General features: G+C 41.1%; 1 protein-coding gene across 2 annotated transcripts in view; it reads left to right on the top strand.

The window, feature by feature from the left end:
* The first annotated feature begins 298 nt into the window (after nucleotides 1–298).
* The window catches only part of KHDRBS2 (KH RNA binding domain containing, signal transduction associated 2), a 602,985-nt gene continuing 581,043 nt past the window's right edge, over nucleotides 299–22,240 (top strand). For both annotated transcript variants that reach the window (XR_012902558.1, XM_014575134.3), the window contains exon 1: nucleotides 299–1,157. Coding sequence is in view for 1 of the 2 variants with exons in the window: in XM_014575134.3 (XP_014430620.1) it covers nucleotides 1,067–1,157 (91 nt within the window). In the remaining variant the exon portion in view is untranslated. The remainder of the gene's footprint in view (nucleotides 1,158–22,240) is intronic.

Below are 22,240 nucleotides of genomic sequence, written 5' to 3'. Positions count from 1 at the left end.
TGTCGAAGGAGGAAGCTTCAAGCGCCGCTCTCAATGTAGCGTCGCCTTTTCCTTCCTCAGTGAGCCGCGGGACGTCTGCGGAGCATCGGGCCGCTGTGCTCAGATGCCGCGGCAGTCCCGGCTCTGCCCATATTGCGCCGGCAGTCTCCGGGCAACTGCTCCGTAGTCACCTAGTCCCTCCCGCTCCGGGGCTCTGGCCAGTCCAAGCTGGCCCAGGCGAAGTAGCTCCTTGGCACCTGCAAAAAGTTCCTGGGAGAGGAGGGCGGCCGGGGGCAACCAATGGCTCAGTCAAATTTCCCGCCTCTCCTGTGACTCCACACCCCACCCCCTCCCGGGGTGCGGCTAAAGGGCAGGCACAGGGCTGCCGTACATCCTCTCTCCTCCCCCCTGCTGAGGTTGGCAGCCTTCCCCTGGCTCCCGCAGAGGCGCCCCGCCTACCCCGGCGGGCAGTGCCTACTCCGGACTTCAAGGGCGCGGGCTGAAGGGTGTGAGGGTGGCTCAGGGAGTCTCGCTCCTCCCAGCCCCCGCCCCCTTAGCCCCCGCTTCTGGCTGCTGCTGCCCGGGCGCCTGGCCCAGGCTGCTCCATCCTCCCGCTGCTTCAGCACCTCGGCCAGCGAGCGGAGCCCGCGCACCCCTCCCGCCGCCTCTGCCAGCTCCGTGCCCCGCCAGTCAGCGGGCGAGCTGGGGGGCCGGAGCCAGCAGCAGCTCACCGCCGCCTTGCGGGTCTCCGCCCTCCAGCGCGCAGCCACCAATGAGCGAGGTGGGGAGGTGGGGGGCCCCTTCTTCCCGCCTCTCTAGTTAAGGCCGCGGGGACCGGGCTGTAGCTCAGTAGAAGGGGCAGAGGCAGGCGCGGAGCCAGCGGGGGCTGTGAGGGGCAGCACAGGGCAGGGCACCTCCGCTGGAGTTGGGGCCAGCCGCCTGCCAGCGGAGCGGAGGGAGCCCAGGTGCGCGGAGCGGGGGCGGGAATTAGACCACAGCCAGAGGCGGCCAAGCCACCACGCCACTGCAGCCAAGCAGCACCTAGGACAGCGGCGGCCGGTCCCAAGTGCAGAGCGGCAGCGGTACTATGGAGCAGGAGAAATATTTGCCCGAGCTGATGGCAGAGAAGGACAGCCTGGACCCGTCCTTTGTTCATGCAATGCGCCTCCTGGCTGAAGGTAAGACTTCGCTCCTCCTGCCGGGTGTCTTGCCTCTTGAACGCTGCCTTGCTGTGCGCTTAGCTAGGGGACGTGTGCTGCCACGGACAAGCAGCCGGGATCCTTGCACCCAGGCAAGGCATTCCGCACCTTAGCACAGGCATGCAGATGGTCCTCCCCCTCCCCTTTCGGAGGGACCCCCAACCTGCCTGATGGGAGAGATGCCAGCAGAGATTCCTGAGATCTGCCATAGGGATGAGGAATGACTAATCGGCTCAGGCATCGCAGGCAGTGCCATGAGCAAGAAAGTACGGCGTCCACAGAACTGTCCACTTCTGAAGTGGGAGAGCTGGGGAGGGAGGGTTCAAGTCAAATGTGATCCTCGAGAGCGAGTGTGTAAGAGCTATAGTCTGTATTTCGGCAGCCTTTCTCGAGTGCAGAGTTGCCCTATGAACTGGCCATTCACAGGTTTCTGTGGAAATGTTGAATACTAAAGAGGCAATCCGAATCTCATCGCTGACGATGAAACACTGTGGAAGATGTTATTCCCTCTCGTGTCTACTGTATAGGAAAATTATCAATGATCAGTTGCTTTGCAAAGTATGGATTGTGTTTTATATGTTTGTTGTATTAAGGCAGAGAACACAGTTAAATAGGGAGATGCATATTCCTCCCCCCCCCCATTAACAATAGTTCTTGGAGCTTGTTCTCCAATAGCTCCTACTAGCCACTGTTTGGAGTAACTTACCAAATGTATTTATCAAATATCACTTATGCTAATTATATTTATATGTAGTAAATGTCTATATTTTATTTTTCATTGCTGGAAATGTCTGTCTTCTTATGATTTTTCACTAAAAGGATTTATTTCATTGAACAAACGGAATTGGATAGATTTTTTTTAGGTAGGGCTTTCATGGTTCCTGATTTTATTTACACAAAGACAGATGCTAGATTCTCGTTATGGTCATTACCTCTTGTTTTCCATCTTTAAGTATTATGTTTGGCTTTAGATGATAACAGCCAAATCTCCTACTATATCTATAATGCAGCATTTTGTCCTTTTCTGTTTTGTACATTCACTGGATAGGGCATATCAGTTTCATGACATCATTTCATTAGGGACTTGATGCATTTTTCTTATGATTGTACAGTAATATAAAGAATTGTCTTCATACAAATTTATTCTTCATATATCATTAGTGCTTGTGATATAACTACATTTTATGCATTTTGAGGCAGATATACTACTTAAGAAGGAAGTCTTCAAAAACTTTATCTTTCTTACAGCACTATGTAGTTATTGACTATAGGCCTTATTGTGCGGGACTTCTAGTACAGAAGAAGTACAATTAGATATACCCCCTTCTTGCTTTCTGTTGCTTTTTCTCACATATTTTGTTGATTCTTTAAAATATTGTCTAAATTGAATACAAATGAAAATGAAAATAGTGATAATGAAGCATAAATCAAGATTCTATATTAAAATCTGAAATGAAACTAAGACAAAAGCTTGTATTGAAATCATTGCAATATTCAAAATATATACTACTCTACAATCTAAGTGAATAATTTTCTAAAGTTTCATGTGCCTTTATGCACATTCATAAGAATTTAAAACTTTTTATGCTAGTACTTAAAGCAACCCTTAGCTCAGCAGCCTTCATATTGTCTTTCTTAAATACATGTTTTATTGATTGAGAATAAAGTTACTGAGTCTAGATTTTCACAGAGTGCTTCTGTCCGATAATGGGAAGTCCAGCATAAAAAGTGACACACATTTAATATACTTATAATACCTATCATACTGCTCTCACAAACAATCACAGTAGTTTTTACAGCAGGCATACTTACTAATTTGCAGATGATGAACCAAAATTCCTTATTGCTGAAAGGGGCATATTTATTGCACTCTGCAATTTGATCTTTTCCCAGCAGGGGGAAGTATCTACTGAAAGAGTGTGTGTGAGAGCTATCATACAAAGTAAATTACTGAAAGTGCGCCAAGTATAGTCAAATAAAGAAATGTAAGTGTTATTTCGGGGTCCGTAGTTCACGCAAACATCACATTTCAGCCAATTGGTGAGACTGACTAAATTAATAGTTAATTGGTTTCTTTTGAGTATAGCTGGGGTTAAGTCTATCTGAATATTTTAAAAGATAAAGCTAAGCTATCTCTGAAATTTTTAAAGAATGCTAATGTAGGATTCACACCAGATACCTGATATGAACCTTCAAAACACCATCTGTTTAGTTTTTTAGAGAGGTATTTTAGATTTTTGTATAAATGATTTGAAAAAATTTAAAGTATGTGTGCAACTAGTTAAAGCAGCAGAAATAAATGTATTTATTATCACTGGGTATAAATAAAAGTGTCATTGATTTTTCCTTTAGAAGGGAAGTGACTATAAAAGACACAAATTCTATCTGGATGCCTCACAGCTAGAACAACTTTAGATCATAGTAAAAGATTTTTTACACCACAGAGTTTCTATGGGATGTGTGTACTAGAGTTTTGGAATCAGATGCTGGATTTGGCTGTGTGAAAAATAATATAGAAAGCAACTACTATTTTTAAACACTAGTTATCATGCCTGTTGATTGGCAATAGATTTCAATTAAATATGCAGTACTGCTATATTCTCTTTTTTTTTCCTTCATAGTTGAGAACCGATGTCATTCACTCTGATTTGAAAGCACTGTGATTTTTTTTATGTCACTTGCTAAAACCTGGATGAGAGTAGACAAGCTTCTGTGGACTCCTTTGAAAGGCATATAAGAGATAAACATTCAATCTATGTAATTTCAGTTTAGAATAACTTATTGCATAATAAAGATAATTTTGTTTCTTCAAAAACTTTTCTAAAGAACACTATACATTTTTTCCAATGTTTATAATGTATATAAAATGTGACTATATGTTTCCCCTTAAGCTGTGTCTAGACTGCAGGGTTTTTTGAAAAAAGTAGCCTTTTTTTGAAAAAACTTCACCTGTGTCTAGACTACAGCCATGTTCTTTCGAAATTAAATCGAAAGAACACGGCTTTTCTTTCGACTGCAATACTCCTCATTTCACGAGGAAGAACACCTTTTTTTAAAAGTTCTCTTTCGAAAAAAGGCGTTCTTGAATGCAAACAGGGCTTTTTTAAAAGAGAGCATCCAGACTGCTTGGGTGCTCTCTTTCGAAAAAGCGGCTCACTTTTTTGAAAGAAGAGGTTGCAGTCTAGATGCTCTTTTTTGAAAGAAGCTTTTTCAAAAGTATCTTTCAAAAAAGCCTCTTTCAAAAGAGGCTTGCAGTCTAGATGTAGCCTTACTGTTTTGTGCCATAGGTAGGGAATGGGTTAATGTGTATGTAGTTAATCTCTAGGGATTGGCTAGGGTCAGTGCTAAAATAGAACTGCTTTTAACTTAGCAAGAATTGAGTGTAATCAGCAGCTAGTGAAAGTACAGAGCACTATTATTATACCGTTGGAATCCCAAACATTGTGGTAGGCACTGAAATTGTAAGAGACAATCCATGCATTAAATAATTGATATTATTTGGAGACAAAAGAAGTATTATCGTAGTTTTGGAGCTGTGACACAGGGGGTATATCTACACTACCACCCTAGTTCGAACTAAGGTGGTAATGTAGGCAACCGGAGTTGCAAATGAAGCCCAGGATTTGAATTTCCCAGGCTTCATTTGCATAAAGCCGGACGCCGCCATTTTTAAATGTCCACTAGGTAGTTCAGACTAAGCTTCCTAGTTTCACGAGGAGTCCGAACTACCTAGTCCATGCCGCGTGTAGCCGCGCGGCACGGAGTCCGCACTAGCGGACATTTAAAAATGGCGGCACCCGGCTTCATGCAAATGAAGCCCAGGAAATTCAAATCCCAGGCTTCATTTGCAACTCCGGTTGCCTATATTACCACTCTAGTTCGAACTCGGGTGGTAGTGTAGACATACCCAAAGCTATTAATAGACTTGCCCAAAATTACACAGGAAATATATAGCATAGTGCAGAATAGAACCAAGGTGCACTAATGCCCAGTTCAGTACTTCCACCAGAACACAATCCTCTCCTAGGATCAGTATTCTGCTCCTGTAGAGATGACTCCTGTATCAGACAATAAGGCATGCCTTATTTTAATTAATTAGCCATACCTACAAGAAGAGCAAATATTTAATAGTGGGTCCTTCACGTTCACAGAGAAAGGCATAACATGATTCAGTGTCTGGAAATTGAATCTAGGCAAATTCAGATTGAAAGTCAGGTGTACATTTTCAATAGTGAGAATAATTGACCATCAAAACAATTTTTCAGGGTCATTGTGGATTTCCCATCACTATCAGCTTTTAAATCAAGATTGGATGTTTGTGTAAAATATATGCATAAAGAGTTATTTGGGGGCCATTCTATGACTCATGAGCAAGAGGGTCAAAATAGTTGATCACAATAGTCTAGTCTAGCCTTGGAATATATGTATCATTATCACACTGTTTATGACAGTGAAACAATTAAAAATGTTTTATTAGAAAAATGAATGAAATATGAATATTCAGTTCTATTATAGTTTATTTAATATATTTTCCCAAATTCAAACATTTTATTAAAATATAATCTAATTAGTTTTAAATACAATGAAACCTATGCTAATTGTGGCTCCTTACCCTGATCTATCAGCCCCTGAAATCCTGAGAGAGTTTTCTTTATTAATTACCCTTGATTATTAGCCACCTATTATAAAAGTCAAGATGATAACAGCCTTTTTCATGGCTATTATTGATATATTGCACTGTAAATTGGTTGAAGTTTGCCTTTTTTACTGTTAAATAAGATACTACTGCTTCTAGTAATGCAATATTTTCCATTAGTATATAAGAATAATTAATACTTGTTTTTAACAAAGATCACCTTACTTACCAATAAAACAGTAAAAAAACCTGAGCTGCACGCTGCACCTTCCGTATACTATATTTGAATGAAAGTAGCAACAGGGTGTCATTGTGACAGGTGCTGCACAGACTCCAGAAACCTTCAGAGGGATAGTTGAGTTAGTCTGTAACTAGAAAAACTTAAAAAACAACTAATAGTCTAGCAGCACCTTAAACACTCACAAAACATGGAGATAGTATCATGAGCTTTCATGGTTATTTTGAAATAAGGGGCTTGAAAAGTCAAAATAATAACTCTTGCTTGTGAAGAGGAATGAGCTTAGTTTGAAATAGTTATTTGTGAGTTGTTATTTTGATTAACTTGCTTTGAATTTACCTGGTAGTGTAAACAAAGCCAAATTGAGCATATGATATAATTTACTGTATCGCTATGTCTATACTGTGCTGTTTTGCGCAAGAAATATGCAAATAAGGTGAAGCGTGGAATATTTTTGCACCTCATTTGCATACTTAATGAGTGGCCGCTTTTTGCACAAGAGGCTTTTGTGCAAAAAGGAGCTGTCTACACAGCTCCTTTCTGCGCAAAACCCCCCTCTTGCGCAAGAGCCATTCTTCCTGAAAAAAATGCAGAACGGCTCTTGCTCAAGAGGAGGTTTTTGCTCAAAAGCCTCTTGCGCAAAAAGTGGCCGCTCATTAGTTACACAAAGGAGACACAACTATATTCCATGCTTTGCCTCATTTGCATATTTCTTATGCAAAACAGCACAGTATAGACATAGCCTATGTGTTTTTTAAAAACTTTTGAGAATATGTATGAAAACACGTTTGTGTGAGTCATGATGTGTAAATGTAAGTGTCCTATAGGAACTTACAAGCTACTAACATTCCTTTTGCTTTTTTAAAAAACTTCTGGTTTACAACAGTATTACTATTTTTAGTAAGAGAGTGTCAGCAACTGGATGCTCAGATCATCAGTGTAGAGACAAATAAATACTGTCTGCAGATAACTCAAATATTGATTACTCTATGTATGTATGATTGTGAAAATGACTTACAAGATGTGATGTAAAAGACAGTTGCATGCTCACTTCTAACACAAAGAGCACAGAGACCCAAGGGAAGAAAATCTGGTCAAATAAAATATGCCTATCCCCAATGGACATTTCTAAATGATATAGTGAATATAGAATGATAATCCATGACAGTAAAGTTAGCTTCAGATTTTCAACTGACACCATGAAGTCAGTGTGGATAGAACAATACCCACTATATTAGTATCTGGCCATGATGCTTCTCAGGGTTATCCAGAGCTGTGAGGCACTTCACCGCCACCTTCCCTTAGTCGGAGGAAGCCTTGTCTTTGTCTGCTGTAGGTCATTTCTCTGAGGACATGTTTACACAGCAGCATTATTTTGGAATAACGTTAGTGCATGTCTACACAGCAAGCCTGTTATTTAAAAATAAATTCAAAATAATGGGCTACTTACACTGACTTTTGTAAAACACATTGTATGAGGAGTAAGGGAAGGTGGGGGAAGAGTGCTTCAAAATAAGTGCTGTGTAGACAACCACAAAAGTTGAAATAAGTTATTTCAACTTAAGCTGCGCAATTATCTTAGCTCAAGTTGAGTATCTTATTTCGAGTTTAGCTCTGCTTGGTAGACATGCCCTGACTTCACTGGCCATGAGCAACACTGTCTCTCAGCCTATCCAAGACTCACTTCTGCATAGATTAGTAATAGGCATATTCTGTCCCTCCAAACATCTCTCGGCTCTGGAGTATTCAATGACTGTTCCATTGGATGCTCACAGTTTTGCTGCTCCCAAAGAAACTGTGCACTCCAGATTATCAGTTCAACCTCACATTATTTATCTGATTAACACTTAGCACTAAGATATGTTACAGTGAAAATAAGCAACAGTTTATTTAACCAAGTAGAGAGAATAAAATGATAGCAAGTAGAAATGATTACTTATGGAATAAAATCAGAACCTGTGTTCTAGAAACTAGACTTAGTTGCCGATATGTTAACTGTATGCCTTGTAGAATGAAGCTCATCCCAGAACCCTTCCAGCATTTTTCTGTCAAGCCTAGCTCTAATCTATTTTTTTCATGAGTCAAAAGATTTTGCCAACTTGTTCTCTAGGTGCACAATCCTATTTGTCTCTTTGGAACCCTGGAAATAGCTACACAGTCCTTCTGTTCTTATTCATAAACCTTCCTGTGTTTCTACCTGTAGATTTCATGATCTCTTGTTGATTTTGCCATTTTTTTATCTAGTGACTCCATGTGCAAATAGACTTAGTTTGTGAGACACACAATACACAATGACCAATAAGAAATATAAATGTAGTATCTGCTACCCTCCTCTACACTGGCTGAATGGGGCTTGACACAGGTATGTCACTTACTGGTGACATGTCTTTAAGGTCAAAGTTTTAAAAAAATTGTTTGCAGTATAGATATGTAACTTCTTAAATATGATCTATCCATACATTGTACAATGCTTATGATGACCAGTGGGCTACTGTCTTTAGAGACCTTACATGCTAACTTTGGGTTAATTATTGTGCATATTGGTAATGCAGGGGATACTTGTAAAACTCTATGCCTCCTGTCCTCTCTGCCAGTTGGTGCAAAGAGGTCTCTGAGTTACATTGACCTCCATATAAATCTTGACTTAGGCAGATCTTAACTTTGCCCTGTAGCCCATTCAGATAAATTGGGCTCCATATGAGCTCACTCTCATTAAGCTGTTCAGAAGACCAGGACCATCCGTTCATCAAGTATGAAGTCACTCAATCATTCCACATCCCTTGAACCTCACTGCTATCATTGACACAAGCCTGTGGTAATTGCTGTAGCCACTGTCACAATTACTGACTCAGTGTATTTATATTTTGCCTTCTGCCAGATTAATGTACTATGTCGACTGTACAAGTAACCGTATTTTATTTTTGGACCCCTGGAAATTAATTTCCTTTTATATAACAAGGTGGTTTTGGATCATTAATATATATTTCTGATATGAATATTGGAGCAACAGTAAGGTCTATGCATGCAAATTACTTTCCCTTGTAATGTCTAATGATGTGAAGATCATATCCTCATCCAAGATGTGAAAGATTATCAGTTAATTCTGTGATTTACTTTAGTCAGGCCTTAGACACTTTTTTAATTCTTATTTAGTATTGTATAATAAACTATTAGCCTAATGATATCTGCAGTCATAGTAGCAATGATAATTTATTACCTAAAATTCGCTAAGTATAGTTTTAAATTAAGATGAGATCAATCTAAATGTTAAAGCAAACTCATACATTACTATAATATATAGTCACTTTTTCTGTTATTATGCTCCTTTTTCGTGTGTTTGTTATTTTGCTGATGTTTACATCAGGTGATAGGAGAACTGAGTTGACAGAGAAGGAAGTTTGTACTAATCCTCATTTGATTTGTTTTCCCTGGAAATACAGAATAAATAATTAGAAGATTGACTTAAGAAACTGTGTCAATTTTCCTTAGTATTCTAAAAGTTTTGTGTTCATTGCAAACAATGATTTTAGGTCTGTTTTTAACATTTTGACTCAGTTCATGACTGATCTAGGGTTTTTTTATTATTATTTCATTAAATGAAAAGAAAAAATAGAGGTAGTGCAAGCTGTAGACTAATATTATGTATTATTTCTAAAATGTAGCAATGTGCTAAGTGTTTTGGAACTAATTCTAAGTCTGTTGAAATCAGTGGGAGTTTTTCCTTCCTAACCTTTAATGGGATATGATCCAATCCCTATACAAATATCCTATGCTATTAGCTGAGGAAATTAATTATAATGGTTAGAATAATAAACACAGGAAGTATTTTATACTATAATATGGTTATTTTTAAGGGGATATATCCATTGGACTGCACAGCTATTAAAAACAGGAAGAACATTACCAAACATTGTATGCTTAGAAATGTAATGGTCTCAGAAAGCATTTTTGTCTTTTGCTGAACAATGCAAAGAGTGACCTAAACACTGTTGTTTTAGGGAGTACTAAGCAGTCTAAAACCCTTAAAGAACAACCCAGATGAAGGATTTATATGACTGAAAGGATTTATGACTCTGAAAAAGTTGTTAGGCCAATTTTTATGGTGATATTTAAAAAGAGAAAAAAATTGACCAAAACCGTTCTCTTTGAGGTCAAAAGCAGTTTTGAATTATATGATCTCTCATGTAAGAACATGTGTACTTTGAAACACAGTAAACTGTCTTTACAGAGAGGGGGAAATGTAGGCATAATATCTGAAGGCTTGATTCTAATACTCTTACATGAAGTAGTGCTTGATTTTGTGAGTGGTTTTATTTGAAATGAGTAATACCAACTAAAAGAATGAGGTGCCACTGAACTAGAGGAAGGTGATCAGAATCTGTTCTCATTGATTAAAAAGAAAAGGCATTTTCCATGCCATAGGCTTATCTGGACAGCCTCAATATCATGAGTGCTGACAGGTTTTCGGAATGAGACTGTTTCCCTTGGAATAAGAAAAATACTTTCATTTGCTGTGGAGGTTGTTTGAGTAAATTTTTTCCATACTGTGAATTTCTCCAGTACATTTATAGTACGAGCAGTTGCAAAGACCTTCCATTTCTCCTCCTTCAAATCATTATATAGGGTTGTTTTGGGGTTTTGCTTGTTGTATTTTGGGTGCATGTTAGAATGCCATCACAAGTTAGCATCAAATGCAAAAGAGAAAAACAGACTACAGAGTACAAAACCTAAAATAATTCTTCATTTCTAAGCTATTTAAAACCTGCATGATATTTAGAAATAGATCACTCTTGACCTGGAAGTGGCATATAACCAATGTATATCTCTGCAGTTATAGATCTCTTGTGCCTTTTGAGGGAAGGACCATCATTGTTCAACAGAAAGATCAATTTCTTGAATTGTGTATGTGTGATGAAAAGGTATATGTGTGTGTGTGTGGGGGGGGGGGGGGGGGCTAACACTCACATTCCAGCCATTCAGTTAACTAACATATTTTTACAGTGGTTAACTTTTGAGACCTCACCTTAATGGTCTTGCCTGTAAGGGTTAAAACCATACAAAATGGGTCCTAGAGAATCCCCAGGAATAGTAGAGAAGTGAAAAGTGAGTTGGCAGGAGGCTAGGACAGTCAATGGAAACAGTGTGACTTTAGACTTGGTAGCAGTTACCTTCCTGTACCTGTTGTGTAACCAGTTCAGAGCTGGGATGACATGAAATAAGCATTAAGACAGGGAGAAAGGCACAGAATCCAATGACATCCATATCTAGGAAAGAACTAAATCCTGAAACTACAGATATGTAAGTCTAACAGAGAATATTTAGTCAGATGAAATCAGGTTATTTTCTTTATTTTTGGGTTTGTTGGACTTCTCTGTGTTGAGCTCATATAACTACCCTCTTACAGTCTAACTTTCCCAACTGAATCCCGGGGAAGCAATTCTGTGTGGTTTAATCCTTTTTTTCCCCAGTTGTTCTGAAAAACATAGCAACCAAGTAATGTTTCACTAAATATGTTTTCTTTTTTGTTGTTAATAAAAATCACACTTTTAAGTCCATGATGCTCCATGTGTCCTAGAAGGTGGGAGGTTCTGTGTTTATGTGCCTAAGACTGCAAAGCAAAACTAATAAAAAAACCTAGTTACAGTTTTCAAGCTCTCTTCAGAAGGAGAATTAAAAGAGCTTGAGGGTACTCCACAGGAAAGAATTCCCCAATTTAACTTTCTAGGTTCTCAAATGGGTTTTGCATTTGGGTTGTAGCAACGATATCAGTACAATGCCAGAGAATCTGTCACCTTGGGAAATTTTAATCTAAGTCTTTAGTGTCAAGGTATTTTAAAAGTCTCTTGCAAGGCTCCCCATTTTCTGCACTTGCAGTGCCAGAGTGGGGAACAGTCTTGACAACATTCATTCTTCCTTTAGGCAAAATATATCCTTCATCTATCAGATTTCAGAATCTCTTCTACCAAATGAGTCCATTCACTGGTCCATATATTTTGGCATTTCACCTCTAGCAGTGAACAACACTTGCTCCTGGGGAAGTCCGGGACATGCATGCGTAAGATAACGTACTTATCCTTCCTGACACCTGAGGAAATAAATTTAGGACTTGAGGCAAAGGATATGCTGATTTTTATGTTATAATCCATAAATGTGATGTTGTTGGATAATTTCACAACTAATCTTCATTAAAACACAAACACAGAATTTGTGATTTCTGCCCTACACTGAGCATACTGACTGGGTACCATACTACTTTTTAGAAAAATATAACATCTATTATATTAAAATGAAATTATCCCACCCAGTCCTCATGCTGAAGTCTAGGGAAAGACTTAGGCCTACGAATTTTGTCAACAAAACTTATATCAATACTCAAAAGTCAACAAAACAAAAATCACCAATGGAAGAGTGTTCACACTTGCTCCCTCTCGTTAATGGATCATGTACCTATTAGGATCATGAACACCATCATCAAAAGTGTGAACAATTCACTGTATGTGTGTGTATCCCACAGTGCAATGTTGTGGGAAGGCAGAGCTGATCCCGGTAGATCTTGAGGTTCCCCTCGAGTTCTCTCACAGCCTCCCCAGGTGCTGATAGTGGCATCATGAATAGCTCTGTGAGCAATCTGTGCTGAAGAATGTTCAAGCAACACACCAATCTGTCCCCCAGTCCGTGCAGCAGCAGTCTGCCTGCTGCAGTGTTCCTAGTGCAGGGCAGAACAGGAGCATTCCAATCATTTGCTCTTTGTTCCCCAAAGGGAGCAGCATGTTCAGATGTCAGATTCTTCCCAGATATTTGAAAGGGGAGGGTCACATATATGCAAGGCAGCAGAGATCAAAACACTGATAAAAGCGACCAGAGCAGGCATTGTGGGATACTGGGGGAAGCCAGTTCTGTGAATAGAACAGACAGCAGTGTCTACACTGTTTTTTTGTTGACAATAAATGGAAGTGAAAAAAAAAAGGATTTTCATAGATGTGGAAGTTTTTTGATGAGAAACCTGGGCACTTTTACTGTCAAAGGTCACATCGCAGAATTTATGCTCACTGTTTTGTAGCCAAAAGGCAGTTTTTGTTGACCAAAGTTGGAATTGTAGACAACGCCTTAATCTTCCAAACAAAGTGAGTGATTTTAACTCTAACAATTTTCAAAGCTCATTCCCTCTCTGGGTATGTCTACACTACCCTCCTAGTTCGAACTAGGAGGGTAATGTAGGCATACCGCACTTGCAAATGAAGCCCGGGAAATTCAAATCCCGGGCTTCATTTGCAAGTGCGGTATGCTTACATTACCCCGCTAGTTCGAACTAGCGGGGTAGTGTAGACATATCCTCTCTTAGTAAGAGCACCAATGGAGGAAGAGTTTACTGGATTCCCAAGGGCCCCTTCATCTACTCACTGATTCTATAGAGACATGAAAGTAAAAACATTTTTGAATGAAGAAAAAGGCACGGGGGAGAGTTACAAAAGTGTGTATAAGTAACATATGTATGTATCACAAAGACAAATCATGCTTAACATTGGAATTGAAAGGAGAGAAAGGAGACACATTTGAGTATATACATTCATCATTCTACCTTGTCCCTGATCTCTTTTTATGTCTTGGATTGGGCATATCCCATGGACACTACTGGACCATATAAGAGTAAGTAAGGAGGTAGCTAGCTTTCAGGCCTAAGGGTGAGGAATATATTGTAGCTGCCAGGGAACAGAACTGATTCTAGAATGCACACTTCAGGAGGTTGAATAAATCATGGCACTCCGTTGTCTAGCCAGAAAAATGGTAGCATGAGGTAAAATTTGAGCTGCAGAGCATAGGTAGAGGCCTTGACTGTATCCTTCATAATATGAAACACCTGGTCAAATGCTTTAACTCTTCTGCTATAAATTCCAGTCATAATAATCCTAGCTATTATGTCAATCATAGAATGATAAGACTGGAAGGGACCTTGAGAAGTCTTCTAGTCCACTCTCCTTCAGGACTAAGTATTTTCTAGACCATCTCTGACAGGCATTTGTCTAACTTGCTCTTAAAAATCTCCAATGATAGAGATTCCACAGCCTAACTATGCAATTTATTCCAGTCCTTAACCACCTTGATAGTTTGGAAGTTTCTTCCTAAAGTTCAACCTAAACTATCCTTGCTACAATTTAAGCTCTTATCTTATCCTCAGAAGTTAAAAAGAACAATTTTTCTCCCTCCTCCTTGAAATAAATGTTTATGTACTTGAAACTGTTATCATGTCCACTATGTCTTTTCTTCTCTAGACTAAAGAAACCCATTTTTTCAATCTTTTCTCATAGGTCTTATCTCCTATATCTTTAATCATTTTTTTTTCTTTTCCATAACTCTCAATGGCTAATAGACAAAATGATCAGGATTCACAACCTGGGGCTGGATTGACTCTTCTGAGGGCCTGGGGCTACTAGATTTTGTGAGGCCCCTTTGGCTCTGGAGTGGGCTTAAAATTAGGGGATCGGTGTGTGGGAGAGGGCTGCGGGTTGAGGAAGCAGTGTGGCTGTGATTGCAGAAGCGGTGAGGGCTCCAATGGGGGGTGTAGTTTGGGAATGAGGCATTTAGCATACAAGGGTGGGGGGTGTCCAAGGTGCAGTCAAGAGATTTGGATTGTAGGAGGGGGCTAAGGGCAGGAGGTTGAGGTGGAGATGCAAGGTCTGGGCAGGAGTTTGCATGAGGAAGGGGGTTGGAAGTGCAAGATATGGGAGGGAGATAGAGTGTGGAAGGTGGGTGGGGCAGGGAGTTGCTGTATGAGGTTTTATCTGGGGCAGATTCTGTTTCATGGGGAGAACAGGTAGCTCGGTGAGGTCTGCACTCACCTGCAGACACCTTCCTATGCAGCTTCCATTGGCTGGGAATTGCAGCCAATGAGAGCTGCAGGGGGCAAAGCCTGCAGGTGAGGACAGCACCAGGACAGCTTTGCGGTGTGGTGATTGTCACAGAAATGAGGCTTCAGGACATGGGAGGGAGGAGTAACAGCGCGTGTGAAGCTGCCTCTATCCCACCAGGAAGAGGCCCTAAAGCCCCTTTCTTAATCTGGCCCTGAAGCAACCCCATGCTCTGTGTATCTCTATACCTCTGACAGCCAGATGCTGGAATTGGACCACAGGTAATGGATCATGTGATAACTGCCATGTTCTGTTAATGATCTTGAAAGCATTTGGCATTGGTCACTGTCAGAAGACACGATACTGGCCTAGATAAACCATTGGCCTGACCCAGTGTAACCATTCTTACCATTCTTACCATTCTTACCAGTGTAACCATTCTTACATTCCTAAGAAATTTGGAGCACCAAACTATATGAAATAAGTTGTATTTCTGCATTCCCTTTTGGTATTTTGGGTGCTAAATAAATTATGATAAAAGCTAAGAATAATTTTAACAGGCATTCCTCCATTTCAGTCTTCCTACTTCTTTTCAGCATAAAAAAGAAGGAATAATGTTGAATGTATAATATTTATTTTTCTGATGTAAGTGAAGCACATGAGAACTGACAAGCAATTTAGGCTCCCCCAGAGTATACACAATTATCTCTGTAATGTTGGTATTTTAAATTATTAAGGGTGATGAAATGACATTTTTAAAATTGGAAGGCTCATCCACCAAGTGGTTTGATCTGGATTTAGGTACAGATGCACAATGTGTACACATATGTTCATATATGTGCAATGTGTACTCGTCTCCCTTTTTCTGTTCAAAGGCTCTTGAAAGTTACTTTTATCCTGTGGTCAGGAGGCAATTTTTTTCCTACTCCTCCCCACTCACATTGTTTTCACTGTAGCATTTCACTGGTATTCAAATAGGCTGTTATTGATGACAAGTGACCTGGGTTTTGAATTTTTTAAATTTTGTTTTGTGTTGCTTCTTCTGAATTATTGTAAATATTACTGTTCGCAGGTTATTTTGCTATCCTCTGTCACCATGTATAAATCCAAATTGGGAGCAATTTGCAGAAACAGTCTGTGAGGAAAAAGTTAATGATCTATGGGGAAAGAATAAGGAGCCCTGAAAGTTATAATGTCAATAAGGATATTGGACAAAGAGGCAGGCAGGGTATACTTTGTGTCCCTAATTCTTATTCCAGAAGAATTGGTAAATGGACCATCGTATGGTAGTGTGTATACCCAATACCAATCTATGGAAGTATAAACCATCTCTTGCACAGTTAAAAACACTGTTGGTGCTTAAAAACTATGAATCATCCAAAATAATATATTTGAAGTAAGAAAACATTAACAGCAGAAGAGTGAGATTGTGACTGTTCTTTCATTTTCCCCCAAGTTATGACAGAGCATATTTCTAGTTAACTATTTGTTCCATTAACTCAAGTAGAGAGTTCCTGTAGTAAGAGAGGAAAGAGAAGTCTAATTAGAGAAAAAGCAGAGAGGAATGAGTTTGAAATACACCACAGACATTGAATTTAATAGAGTTCTGTAGCTATATCAAACCCAACAAATCTAGAGCTGGAGATGGAAATAGTTACAAACTAGCAGCAGTGCTCCATGTTTTTTTCCTCCTTCTTGGTCCATTCCCCTCCCTATTTCTCATAAACTTTAGTTATTTGGAAGATATTTTAGTAGGCATCAATGATAAATATTTTTAAAAGGGAGGTGTGTGTGAAAAGGAACAGAAAAATGAAAGAGAAGGAAAATAAAAAGTGAAGGAGAATGCAAGGGTGGGAGAAAAGGAATTAATATAAAAAAGAGGATGCAGATAATGACTCAAAGAAGAAGATAGAGTGAAATTTAACAGAGAATTGAATAAGAAATACAGGGAATTAGAGAAATATAAGAGGTGTAATAGATTCATTCACCCCCAGCTCAGGAAACTGGTGAAAGTCAGAAATTTTCAATCTTTCCATTATTTTACTTTAAAAGTTTAATAGGGAGTTCTGAAAACTTACAGTTAAGTCTTGATAATTAAAATAAATAGATAAAAGCAGCTGCTGATCATTTAAAATGAAATGCATTTATTTTAATATAAAATAAGGAAAGGTTCAAAGGCCTATTCCAACCTTCTGTAAACTTTCCATGAACAATTATGACTATGACATAGTATATTCGGCCGTGGATTAGGGGACATGTTATAGGTATCTGTACTATGCATATATATACCTATAATTAAACAATAATTACTTACACATACACCTTCCCACATAAAGATGCTGTTAAATCTGTGAAAATCAGACACACAAATCTTTCTGTTGCAGCAGAAATTATAAACCTTTTGAAATGGGTATGGTTAAACAAGTGACACTCACTGTATATGGATATTATATTTTAAAAGCTATTATGGTGATTTGCTTTATTCCTTAAATTCCTTTAATGTGTAAATTAGAATTCTTTAACCTTCACTGTAGCTTTTAGTTTCACAGTTTGAGATTGCGTCTTTTTTCCCTTAATGAACCCTTTCAATTTTTCATGAGAATATATTGGTATTATGAACAAATAGACCTGGGAAGGGACTTGTTCATTTATTGATATCAATAATCTTCATAACAAAGATCAAAAGTAGGGATGTAAACCAGTTAACCAGTAAGCCTCACCCTTAAGGTTGTGGGCCCAGCCCAGGCACATTGCAGGCTGGGGTTCTCTAACCCGCACCCCTCAGCAGCTTCAAGATTCACTCCTGGCACAGGAAGAGCTTAAATGAGCCCAAGGGAATGAGCTTGGGAGTACTGGAAGCGTCCAGAAGTGCAACTGGTGTTTGAAGTTGCAAGGGGATCAACCAGGATGAAAGCAACTTCAATTACTTACAGGTACTGTTGTATTGCAATTCCCCTTGGAGGTGTGTGGGAGTCTCAGGACAGGGAGTTGGGTTGGGGTGCAGGGTACAGGAGTCAGAGCAAGGGATTGGAGTATGTGTGTAGGGAGAATGCTGGGAGGGGAGTCTTGGGGATGGGGAAGTCATGGTCAGGGGCTTCAGGGATGGGGCAGTCCTAGTTACAGTTGGTGACCCCTGCCCTACACCTATCCTGTCCCCAGACAAAGGGAGCTGTGGCTATGGAGGCACTGCATGCAGACAACAACAGTGCTGTGCAAAGACCCCCTGATGTTCTCTTTCCCTTCCTCTCACGGGCTACATGCTGCAGGAATGGCACATGCCTGAGCTGCAGCCAGCCAGCATAGTGAGGGGACAGAAGAATAGACTGGAAATCCCACTGGGCACCCCTCTAGGTGCACCTCCACCTACAAAGCCCCAGGCTGGCCCCTTTCATGCCATGCATATGCCTGCTGCTTCCAGCTGTTATGGTGTGAGGCCAGCAGGACAGGCTGGGAGCCATCAGGAGCCCATCTGGGATTTTGCACCTCCACCTGCCGCAGAATGTCACCAGTGCTGGCTTCTTTCTTACCAGTGCAGTGCACCAGTATACATCAGTCTACATTCACCTTTGGGAGTGACCATAGTATTCCTAAGGCTATTATGAAAGCAGTGATAGAGATTCCTCATAACCTATTCTGACATATGTTTGAGAATTGGAACCTCACAAGAGACTATAAAGAATCCAACACTGTTCTACTGACAGACTAAGTGGATACTCGTTAGCCTGTGGCCACACCTGAAATTAAAGAGCCAAAGTAAAAAGTGGCCTGGGGGCAGTATAACTTGGGGTGGACCACAAGAAGTCCTGATGCCTCTCCAGGATACTGTGTCGGGGCATGATGGAGTGGGAAGACCTGAGTTTCCCTACCTTGTTCCCCTTTAACTCCTCCATGATAAAATCCAAAAAAGCGTGGAAGAGAGACTCAGGAGGAATTGGAGGCTGACACATATGACTTGGTCAAAGTCCAGAATGATCTTGGTCCAGAATGATCAGGCCAGAAAGAGCTGTGAAGTCACTGCTGGACAGCTGGCTATCAGCTCCCTAATGCACTGTATCACATATTATACTTCTCTTCTTCTCCTTCAAAACTCTCAATTCTTCTCCTTCACAACTCCTAAACATGGACCTTTCTTCCCATGTCCTTTTCAATCCTACAGTTCCACCAAATTATGCTAGTCTTGATGCCATCTCAGTTTTCTCTTCTCTTTCTTACCTCAAGTGTACTTTCCCTTGCTGCTCTGTTCATATGAATTACCATCCCAGTTTTCAAAATCTTCACAAGTCCTTAAAAATATGCACTTCTCATTACACCTTCAAGTAATTAGTTTTATGTTCATTTCTGGATTTCTTAGGCTATGTCTAAACTGCAGGCTTCTTTCAGAAGAAACTTTTCTGGAAGAGATCTGGCTAAGCAGATCAAAAAAGCAATCTGATTTTTCGAAAGAGTGTCCAGACTGATTGGACGGTACCTTGCATAAAAGGCCATCCGGAACCACTTCAGGCAGGGCTTTAGGTCATCAGTTGCTTCTGAGGGCTGGTGCCAGAGCCTAGCAGAGACACATGCTTAAAGGGACTTTAGTTTGGCATGGGAAAGTCCACCGTCAGGGCTCTCTTCATGGAGATAAGGTACTCTTGGGCTACAGTCCCTGCAGGGGGGGCAGCCCTTGAAAATGGTGACCCTTGGGAAAGGGAGGTAGAGAGAGGGGATGTGAGGGGTGGAGTGAGGGTTGGGGGGAAGCCTCATACTGGGCGGGTTGTGCCATCTTGCAGATGCCATTGTGCATCACTGGGGACGCAGTCTACGCCCTGCTGCTGTGGCTAATGAAACCAGCCACCTGGACTCCAACGGGGACCAATTTAATGCCCACCTGAACCAGGCCAGGATCCAGGTGGAGTGCACCTTTTGCCGCCTGAAGGCACGGTTCAGGTGCCTCCTGAAACTGAATGGACTTGGGGGAGCACAACATCCCCAAGATGGTGTTGGCATGTTGTGTCCTCCACAACATTGTGGAGAGGAAGGGGCAGGCCTTCCTCCTGGGGTGGGTGGCAGATGCCAGCTGCAAGGGGAGACCCTTCTCACAGCTGCAGACAGCTGCCATTCACCAGGCCCATCAAGCCAGGGTGTGCATCTGGGAGCACCCCAGTAATTCTCAGGGCCTCTCCTCTAGGGGCCTCTGGCTTGCTGCACTATCGCTTTCCCACCACAACCTCTCCATTCCTTAACCCCTTCATAATGACACCTGTTCGGTTTTAAACAAAATGAACTGTGTATTGATCTTTCAATAAAAAAAAGCTGGGGAGGGGGATTTGGGGCTCAAAACCTGGAGGGAAAGAGGGTTCATAACATGGTGGGGGAAGGGGGCTGGGAGTTGCATGGGGGGTTGTGCCACTTTGCGTGTGTTGGACTCGTTGGACTTGGGGTTGGGTGGGTCCTGGGACCACAGGGTGGTAGTCAGGAGGGGGGCTGCAGCAGAGTCAGGGATGGCAGGGGGAAGGGGCATGGGCATTGCTTGGAGAGGGGGCATGTGTATTACGTGGGGGGGCAGGGGGAGGGAGAATGGGCATAGCAGAGGGGAAGGAGGGTGACAGGCGGGAGCAGTGACAGCAGCCAGGTGTGCCAACATATTGTGCATGATGGCACACATGCTATTGCACCGCTGCATGAGCTTGTCCTACACGCAGTTCCACCATCCTCTTTCATCCCAGATCTTTTGCATCAAGGTCTGCTGCATGTCGCACAGAACGCTGACATGCTGGCGCATAGAGTCTTCCTGGACCCTGGCATGTATTTGGGGCCCCCAGACTCTGGCGGCTGGCTGTGGTCGTGTGGCTCACCCCTCAGTCCCAGCTGGTCCGGCTGTGGAGAACAGAAAGAGGGACAAGCAGTTAGTCATCCATGCAGACACTGTCCCTGAGGCCATGCCCTCCTCTGTGAGCAGCAATCAAGAGTCCTCGGGGCAGAGGAGGGTGATGTCCATGTGTGGGCTGTACAGCAGGACCTTCCTCACCGGGGCCCTGAGGTGCCCAGGGGACCATGCTGCCTGCTCCCTTCCTTCCCCCCTGCCCCAGGGCACCTGTGTTATTTCCTGGAGACCTCTTCTTTAGAAAGAAAACCCTCTTCCCTGTCCACAGATGCCTTTTTCCAAAAGAGCTCTGTCAGAAAAAGGCTTCTTCCTTGTAGAAAGAGGATTACCAATGCCGGAAAAACCACTCTGGCCTTTCAATATTCTTTTGAAAGAACACGATTTAAGTGTGGACATAAATGAAGTTTTTTCAGAAAAGTGTAGTGTAGACATACCCAGAGTGTGTCTCATCTTCTACAGGTCTAAACTAAACTTGTTGGGGAAAGCATTCATATTCTATCTTTTTCTGTAGTACCAAGAACACTGTAGCTGTATCAATTTAATCCTGGTTTATTATTATTATTATTATTATTATTATATAAAACAAAAACAGAAATTTATTGTTCTTGTATATAGGCAAGATGTATCTGGACAAATAACTGAGTTTTAGCTATTAGCAGATTTGAATTGCAGTTATATGATTAATTTGTTGTAGACTTTATAAAACTTGTGTTGTGTTGTTAGAAGGATTTAAAACACCGTTAGAATAGAATTTCATACTTGTCTAGCTCAGTGCTTCCTGAACTGGTTGTGGACCTTTTATGGTCCATGTAATACTTGTGCTCTTCATTTCACCTTCATCAATAGATGCTTAGGGTCCTTTTTGTAAAGATTTGCTACAGGAAGTCCATTAATTAAATGGCAAATGGGAAGGCTGAAGATCATCAAAACTATCTCTCTAATAAGGCATGGTATGCACTATGGAAAAGCTGGTCACCTCTGCTGGTTATACCTTTTGTCCATAATCATATCTCTAAAGTAGAACACAATGATTTCATGTAGCAGAGTTTATACTATATTAAAATAGAATATAAATGGATCTGTCCCAAAGGCCTGATTCACTGCCTGAATTGTATAGTATATTGGTGGGAATGTGTGCCATCTAAGCTGATCCTTCGTCAGTACTTAGTGAACTTTGCACCTCCTATGACCACGAGAATGGCACCGATTAGGTCTTTGAACATCGTGCCTTTTGGTAAATGTAAGCCCTTATAAACATTTATATCTTTCTTCTGAATTGGAGTTATTGTTCTAACTAAAGCACAAACTACCACCACAATTAGAACTACATTTCTGATAGTCACCTTAGAGAGTTCAAGGAGTGAATGAAGTTGAAAATTCAACCTGTGGTATAAGGGCCTTGCCAACTCTCTTCAGTTGTTTCTCCTCTGCACTAGAAAGCAGAAAAAAAGAATGAAGGAAATGGAGTATGAAATATTG

Source organism: Pelodiscus sinensis, chromosome 3 (assembly GCF_049634645.1).
Source record: "Pelodiscus sinensis isolate JC-2024 chromosome 3, ASM4963464v1, whole genome shotgun sequence".
Classification (NCBI taxonomy): Eukaryota; Metazoa; Chordata; order Testudines; family Trionychidae; genus Pelodiscus; species Pelodiscus sinensis.
This window is presented reverse-complemented; position numbering and strand designations above follow the sequence as displayed.